Here is an 8,603-nt window from a genome sequence, read left to right as displayed (position 1 = left end):
ACCTCCAGTTCTAGATAAAGACCACCTGGCGCAGATCCCTGTGCCACTTCCTTCTGGCCCCAAGACTCCGTTTCTCCAGCCCTTAATCAATAATAAACAGATTGAGCACTGACTGTAAGCCAAACATTGCTCTGTAAACAAACTTAATTTTCACAATTTTACGGAGGTTGACGATGGTTCTGCCCATTTCACAGACAGGGAAACACAGGCCCAGAAAGTCAAAGTTTCTGCCTTTTTCTTCCTGCCTCCGGCCGGGGCTGTCCCCTTCCCAACCCGCAGTCATTCCTCCCCAAAGGGGACAACCCGCACGCTTGCTGGTTCCAATCGCTGGTTGTCATCTCCAGCGATTCCCCCGCCCAGCCCGGACGGTAGTCGGCCCGGCGCCCAGGCCCGCCTAGATGGCGCTCGCCCCGCGCCAGAGGTGCGGGCCCCTCCCCGGCGCCAGCCCCCCCTCCGAGCCGGGAGGGAGAGGAGGAGGCGCGGGGGGAGGGGAGCCGGCCAGGCCTCGCGCAGCCCGGCGGGCCCCGGCGGGGAAGGAGGAGGCGGAGAGCCGAGCTGCCATAAGGAGACTTTACTGAAAACAGAAAACCGGGCGAACCAAGTATTACAAACAGGAATGTAGACTCGTAGCAAAACAAAACGGGGGGGGGGGGGGGGAGAAAAAAGCAAAAAGGGTGGGGAGGAAAGGTGGGTGTCTGTCGGAGGACGGAGGGGCGGGGGCAGAAAGCAAGGAAAGGGAGGAGTAGTTTTCTTCTTCCTATTTCTTTAAAAAAAAACCAACACAAAAAAACACACACGCACACAACCAACGTTTGTTCCCGAGTAGAAACATAAATAGGGCAGAATCGAACACTGTTCTCTCTTCCAAATGCAAAAAAAGTAAAGAAAAGGCAACGCAGGGCTTCAGGCTGCGCCCCCTCGGAACCCTCTTCAGCGGCGGTGCGTACAAAGGGGCAGCCGGGCGCGCGGGTTTGTGCAACTCGGGATGGCCACGCGCGGAGGGTAGAGGCAGCGTGAGGGAGGGGCGGGGGGGGGTCATGCGCTGGCCCCCCGGCAGCAGGGGTTCCAGCTTGTCGACTGTGCGGCGCCCTCTCCAAGTCCTGGCACCATCCGGGGGCGTCCCCGGGGCCACGCCCTCTCCAAGTCCGGGGCACCCACGCCCCCCCCCACGCGAGCCCGCCTCTCGGGGAGGGGGGCCGCGCATGCGCCCCGCGCGCGGGCTCAGTACGCGGACACCTGGTGCTGGGGCAGCAGCTGGCAGCCGCTGTTGACGTGGCTGAGGACCTTCTGCTTGAGCTGCGCCACCTGCTCGCGCAGCAGGCTCGCGGTGGACGCCAGCTCCGTGTTCTGGCTCTTGAGCGTCTTCACTTTCTCCTCGAGGCGCGAGATGCGCTCCAGCTTGCGCTTCCGACACTTGGAGGCAGCGATGCGGTTGCGTAGCCGCTTGCGCTCCGCCTTGATGCGCTCTTGAGTGTCCATGTCGATGGGCGACAGCGGCGGGCTCTCGCCGAAGCTCGGCACGTCGGGCACGGTCTGAGGCTCATCCTTGAGCGCGGCGAGGCGCGGCGGCCCCAGCGCGCCCGGGGGCGGCGGCGGGAAGGGCACGGGTTCTGCGGCGAAGGCGACCGTCGCAGCGCCCCCCGCGCTCCCGGTACTACCCGCGTAGCTGCTCAGGTTCGCATAGACCGGCGCCTCGGGCGTGGCCGCCGCCGTGGCCAGCTCGCCAGGAGGTGCGGCGCTCGGGGCCGTGCCCGAGGGTCCCCCGGCCGCTGCGGCAGCGGAGGCTGCGCCCGCACCCAGCTGGTTCTGCTTGTGTAAGTCCTCCAGGGCCTTGACGAAGCCCTCGGCGAATTCCTGCTCCTCGCTGGCCGCCACCTTGGGGTAGAGGAATTGCGTGCTCGTCGGCGTGGTGGTGACCAGCCCGTTGGACTGGATGATGAGGCGTTCGAGTTCTGGCGAGGCGAGCTTGAGCAGCCCCAGGTCCGGCGAGGCGAGCAGGCCGTCGGGGGGCGCCGCACCAGGGGCGCCGTCGGTGCGCAGGGGGGCCGGGGGCGGCGCGGCCGCGGGCTTGAGCACCGCTGCCACCTGCTCGCTCAGGTTTAGCGTCAGCGCATCCTTCTTCATCATGCTGCTGGCCACTGCCGTCGGGGGCGCCCCGGGGAACAGGCGACCCGAGGACGCGAAGCTGCCACCGCCGCCACTGCCACTGACGCCGCCGCCCAGGCCGCTTAGCGCCTCATCGCCGTAGAAGGGTGTTTCCATCCTCCGCCTCCCCCGCCGCGCCGGTCCGGGGGGGAGGGGAGTGGCCGCGGCCTCCCGAGAGGCCCGGGCCCCCCCCCGTCCGCTTGGCCCTGAGCCCGCCCAGGCTGCGGCCGCTGCGCCCGGCCCTCCGTTGGCGGCGGCTCCTGCGCCGCGCAACCCGCGCGCCTTCTTATAGCCTCGGCCCAGCGCGATGAGCTCATTGCCCCCGCTCGCCATTGGGCGCGGATGACGTATCTCATTTACATAGAAGGGCGTGGCCAAGCCATCGACGCTCCCCCGGCTGCCGTTGCCCCGGTGACACGCGGTAAACGGCACAACAGCGCACTGCCTTGTGGGTTGACATCATGGGGGTGGGCCGCGCGTCTGGGCCGGGTCACCCCGCCCCGGGATCGCTGTGTACAATGAAGGCCCCCAGCGCCGCCTCCCGCCAAGGCACGTCCGGGGTGGCGTGATAGGCTCGGCCAGCAGGCGCCCGCCTGCTCCAAAGCCCCGCCCCGCGTCTGCGCGTGGGGCCAGTTCGGCGGGGGCGGTGCTGGTCCCGGGGAACGGGGGTGGGGGATATGGGGTCCCAGATGGATAAATAACTCCCTGGCGCCTCCCGTTCCGCTGCGCAGACGGTGGTTCCCCTAACGCATCTCGGCCAGTCTTTGTGCGCTCTGGGGCCTGAAGGGGTGGGGAGCGGTGGCCAGTGACTCGCCGGAGATGTGAGCCAAGTCTGCCTTCACCCACCCTCACTCCCATGTCCGGTGGTGTGTGTGCCTCAAACAGACAGAGGAGGGGAAAGGAGGGCTGCCAGAAATTGCTGGACGCGCTTTGATCTTAATATTGTTCACTGGGAGCCCTCTAAAGCACAGGGTCCAAATTCCTGACAGATGCGAATCAGGCTCAGCGAGTGACCAGCCTTAGAACCCTGGGGTCCATGCCCCTGGGCAACCGCATACATTTTAACTCTAGGTCTGCCAGGGCCTGCTGTGGGTCCTCCGGTTAGAGAGCCCTACAGTTTTTCCTTTAATACCCCGCCCCCTGCCCCATTCCGCCCTCTCCACTCCCCCTTTCTCCCTCCCTCCTCCCCCCTTTCTCTCTTATCCCAGCTGGTAATTATTACCTGCTTATTACCATTATCATGACTGTTAGGGCTTAATGAGCCGCCCTAAAGGCTGGCTGGGGATGGGATACGAGGGAGGAGGGAGGGAACAACTCCCCCAATACCCCCCAGGGATCCTTGGGATATCTGAGTCTGACAGACAGCCCTTGCATACAACCCCTCCTGGGCTCCCACCCCACTCAGGAGGGAGCCTCCTTCTCAGCCAGGTGGTGGAGGCTCCGAGTCCACACCCTTCTTCCTCCTCTGACCTTTCACCCTTACCCTCTCTGAACCTTGGCTTCCCAGATCATTACTACCCCAGGACCTTTGTACCTGCTATGCCATCTGGTGATTCCTTGGCCCAGTGCAAAAGTGTGTCCTCAGAGAGGCCCTTCCTACTCACCTTGTTCTCATTACCTTGGAATTATCCAGATGGAGTGGATCATAAGGCTCAAGAAGCTAAGAACCTTGTCTCTCCTGGGCCTGGTAGTTCCGCAGCTCCCTGTACAGGGCCTACCTAGCATACAGTGGATGCAGAATGTTAAAGGAGAACACTGCCTGCTTGTGTTTGCTGTGGCCATCTCTGGCCTTGGTTTGTGTGACTAGCCTGTGGGGAGGTGCATCCCCCCCCCACCCCCAACTCCCTTTCTCACCTGGCCTTGCCCTTAATGGCCTTGGAGCAAAAAGGCTAAGAGTGAGGCTGTGATTATGAGCAAGAGGCCTGGACTGGCCTGGCAGGCAGAGGGCCAGGCATGTGGGTATGTATCTGTGTACACACTTGTCTGCCTGTGCTTGTGTGTGTGTTCATGTGTGGAGCAGGGTACCTTGTGTACATGCGTGTCTGTTTCCAGGCATGTAAGTTTCTGTGCCCTCTTGACCTGTCCTCTTGGGTCCCAGCTTGGGCATGAAGGGACCCCTGTTGGAAGGGAGTAGAGGCCAAACCTATAGCCAGCCCCATCCTGGGACCCCTCTCTGGAGCAAGATTGGAAGAGAGGGGGCCATGCTTCTCTCCAAGACAGGAGAGTGATTGGGTGGCCGGGGGAGGCTCCACCCCGACTGTGGGTCCTGACCTTTTTTTTTTAATATTTTATTGTTTTTTTACAGAGAGGAAGGGAGGAGGACAGAGAGAAACATCGATCAGCTGCCTCCTGCACACCTCCCCACCGGGACATGCCCGCAACCAAGGCACATGCCCTTGACCGGAATCAAACCTGGGACCCCCCAGTCCGCAGGCCGACGCTCCATCCACTGAGCCAAACCGGCCAGGGCTTTTTTTTTTTTTTTTTTTTTTACCTTAATTGGTAGATGAATGTCTGGTGGTCTGCGGGCAGAGGCAGCCTGAGCTTAAAGACTGACCAGCAGACAGACCTTGAGACACGGAGGCATACGGAAGCCAAGGCAGGTCACCTCTTTGAGTCCCAGTTTCCTCCTCATGAAAATGGAGCAACTACTCCTACCTATCTCATGGTGTATTGGGATTTTCACTGGATTTGCAGAAACAGTATAGGCTCAACAAATGTTCACTATCTTTGTTTTACTTTATTATTATGCAGCCAAATTTTTTTTTAAATATATATTTTATTGATTTTTTACAGAGAGGAAGGGAGAGGGATAGAGAGTTAGAAACATTGATGAGAGAGAAACATCGATCAGCTGCCTCCTGCACACTCCCTACTGGGGATGTGCCCGCAACCAGGGTACATGCCCTTGACCGGAATCGAACCTGGGACCCTTGAGTCCGCAGGCTGACGCTCTATCCACTGAGCCAAACCGGTTAGGGCCATGCAGCCGAATTTAACAGCTGTTTTTTGGTCTGGAGTTTCCTTAGCCTGGAGTGCCCTTCTGTAGCTTCCAGACAAACTCCTACATATCCTTCAAAACCCACTTCCAGTATTCCTTCCTCCAAGAAGCCTTCTTTAACCATGCCATGCCCCTGGAGACTTCCCTAGACCCCTTCCATCTGACTGAACCCTGTCCACCATTTGAGTCTGGCTCAGTATACCCCAAACAGGGGAGGGGAGGGGAGGGTCCTTGAAGCTGGGAGGGGAAGACCTTAGCTTCTAAGTGCAGTGGCAGACTTTACCAGCCCCACTTTCTAAGGCCTGACCCCCCCCCCACCCCCCCAGGCTCCTCTGCAGTGCACTTACTATTCCTTCTGACCTAATGCCCTTCCCTACCATTTCCTTCCTTCCAGCCAGGGAGCTCTCTGGGACACCCCAGCCCTGCCCCTCCATTTGGGCTAGCCCTGACCCCACAGGGCTGGGAAGAGGGGCTGTGTCCAGATCTGTCCCTGAGACTGGGGGCTTCTTGGGCAGATCAAGGAGGCCCTAAGTCCATCAACCAGCCCCTTCCAGTGAGCTAGGTATAACTACCATTCCTTCCTTCATCCATTCCATGTACATTGATTGAGCACCTATTGTGAGCCCAGTGATGGGACACATGAATGACACAAACAACCCCACCCGCCCAGCACAAGATCCGAAGGAAGAAGGTGGCAAACAGCTTCCTGGAGAATAAATGGTGCTTCTTCCATGGAGGGTAAAGGAGGATGTTTTTTAGAGTTGAGTAATCTGGGAGAGGAATCACAGGAGGTGGTGCCGAATGAAGGAGCAAGTCAGGAGATAATCAAGGGCAGAGTGTCCCAGTGGGAACAGCAAGTGCAAAGGCCCTGGGGCAGAAGCCAGTTGGCCACATTGATGGAGGGCAGAGAAAGGTGGAGCTGGATTGGGGGGACGCCAGAGGGACAGAGGGAGAGAAGGAAAGTGAGGTGGCAGAGTCCCCACCAAAACTGAGGTGGGTGATTATTTGTTCCGGGCTGTATTTTCAGCTTTATTCTCCCAGCAGCTTCAAGAGTCTGGGGACATTATCCCACTTCCTAGAGCAGTGTCCAGAGGGGGTCCACGACCTGCCCAAACCCGACCAGAACTCAGCCGGTCCTCCCTTTCCCTACAGAGGCTTAATCTGAGCCCACCCACCCCCATCGCCCGGGCTCTGGCCTCTGGCCAGCGCAGAGAGATCTGCTGTCTTATTTAAAGCAACCTGCAACTCGCTTTAATGTTTGGTCTTTACTTGAAGACGCAGAAACTTAAAACCTTTTGAATAAAACGAAAAAAAAGGAGTTAAGCAGGAAGCTGAAAGGGGTGAGGCGAGGGTCGTTCTGGGGGTGAGGCTAGCCGGGGATGGTCCCGGGCGCTCGGCACCCCGCAGGTCTGGGTGCGGCTAGTAGGGGCAGGCCCGGGACCTTAGGCTCCACGGGTTGGAGAGGGCAGGGATGGCGGAGACCCGGGTGGTAGGACCCCGGGGGCGACCAGAAGAGAGGCACCGGCTTCGGGTAGGGGGTGCATCTGGCCCCGCCGCATTCCTGAGGATCAGGTTACTGCCGAAGACCGCAGCCCTTCCCTCTCTTCCTGCCCTTGCCTGGAGCCTGATGGGCAGCCACCTCCCCAGTCCAGGGCAGGTGTTTCTCTGGCCGCAGGGAGGGGACCCAGGCCCTGCCCTCTGGGCTGGCACTGTATCTCTCTGTCTTTCACAAGGCCATTTTGTAATTCACACGTCAACCCTCGGCCCCAAGGATGGGGCCAGATTGATATCTGGCAGAACCGGCTGTATGACTGGTGGCCCTGCTGACCGCTCCCCGAGGCTGTGGTGTATCCTCAGCCTCCTGCAGGCCTGGGAGAATCGTTCAGTCCAGTCAGTGTTTGTTGATTGACTGACCTACCGTGCAAGGACTCCTGCAGAGAGAAAACATCTCACACCAGCCACTTCCACCCCCCAGGACAGGCTCACCCAGTGTACATGTAATGTGTTCTTGCTGTATTCCCAGGCCCAGATGAGGCCCTTTCACAGGTGGATGTTGGGGGAACCCAGAGGGTTTGGGGATCAGAGAGTTGGTGAATTCATTAGACCAGCTTCAGAAGTTGACTTGTTGCCGTAACCGGTTTGGCTCGGTGGATAGAGCGTCGGCCTGCGGACTGGGGGGGTCCCAGGTTTGATTCCGGTCAAGGGCTTGTGCCTTGGTTGCGGGCACATCCCTGGTGGGAGGTGTGCAGGAGGCAGCTGATCACTGTTTCTAGCTCTCTATCTCTCTCCCTTCCTCTCTGTAAAAAAAAAAAAAAAAATCAATAAAGTATTTAAAAAAGAAAGAAGTTGATTTGTTTTTCTTTGTTTTCCTTTGGGCTAACCTCAAGACCCAGCATCCGTCCACTCCACCACCCTCACTGAGCACCTACCGTGAGCACCTGCGTGTTGGGCATGGGTTTTTGGCCCTCCCTCATCACCACCTGAGCTGTTATTCTTATCGACAGAAAACAACATAAGAAGCACATAAGCACTCGCTATTTTTCCTTTATTTTGATCCCCTTTTCTGTTTTTACTTCCGTGAGTATATTTCAAAAGGGAACCTTCGTGTCACCAAGAATGGAACACCAGTTTCCCTTGTCACAAATAGAAGGAAACCCAAACGACGATTAAATGAGAGCAAAACAGGCATTCCCCACCAGCTCAGGGACCCTCTGGGCCAGGCCTAGGTCAGGAATGTCCAAATGTCCAGAGAGCAGTAAAGGCAGGGAAGCCCCAAACCAAGGCAAAGGAAACTTCAGGAGGGGCCATGGGGACCCGCTGGTGGTTTCTGTCCCGAGGCCCCAGCACACAGTTGCCGCTCAATGGGTCCAGTCTCAGCTCAGCAACAAGAGCACCTGCTCTGCTGGAGGTTCGCCTGCACCCGCCCGAGGCCTGTGGGGTACTGGCCCCGTTCAGGGGCAGATGGAGGTAGTGGTGGCAGGCAGCGACCCCGCCGGGCCGCCGAAGGGGAGGCTCAGGTTGGTTCAGCGAAGGGGAAGCTCCCACTTCCTCCTCAGAGCCTTGGGGCTGTCCCCGCCCACGCTCCGGTGGGCCCCCCATGAACCCCGACGGCCTTCTCCCAGGAGCTGCGGGCCCCTGACGGCCTTCCCTGGCTATCTGGGGGTTGGGAGGGGTTGCGTGAATCAATGAATGTGAATAATGAAGTGACCGAGTGGATGGAGTCAGGGATGCGTTAGTGAAGTAATGAATGGATGAGGCAGTTAACGAGCGGCCGCAGCAATGCTGCCAAGACTGCGAACCCACTCCCGACACTTCCCCTTAAAACCCCACAGCAGCCCCTCAAGGAGGGACACCTGCCCCCATTTTCCGGATGGACACACCGAGGCTCTGAGCAAAGCTTGGCTCCCGTCCTGGGAAGGCACCTGGACTCCAGGCGCATCTCCCCGGGAGAATGGGG

The 8,603-nt window shown here is 59.1% G+C and overlaps 1 protein-coding gene across 1 annotated transcript; it reads right to left on the bottom strand.

The window, feature by feature from the left end:
- Positions 1-556: 556 nt before the first annotated feature.
- Positions 557-2,415, bottom strand: JUND (JunD proto-oncogene, AP-1 transcription factor subunit). Its single transcript, XM_081091143.1, has one exon. The coding sequence runs from the start codon at positions 2,260-2,262 to the stop codon at positions 1,222-1,224; it is 1,041 nt and encodes a 346-aa protein (XP_080947269.1). The 5' UTR covers positions 2,263-2,415; the 3' UTR covers positions 557-1,221.
- Positions 2,416-8,603: the final 6,188 nt, after the last annotated feature.

This window comes from Myotis nattereri (genome assembly GCF_964212035.1).
Source record: "Myotis nattereri genome assembly, chromosome: 5".
NCBI classification, from domain to species: domain Eukaryota; kingdom Metazoa; phylum Chordata; class Mammalia; order Chiroptera; family Vespertilionidae; genus Myotis; species Myotis nattereri.
The sequence above is the reverse complement of the archived record's forward strand: the minus strand, read 5'-3'. Positions and strand labels throughout refer to the sequence as shown.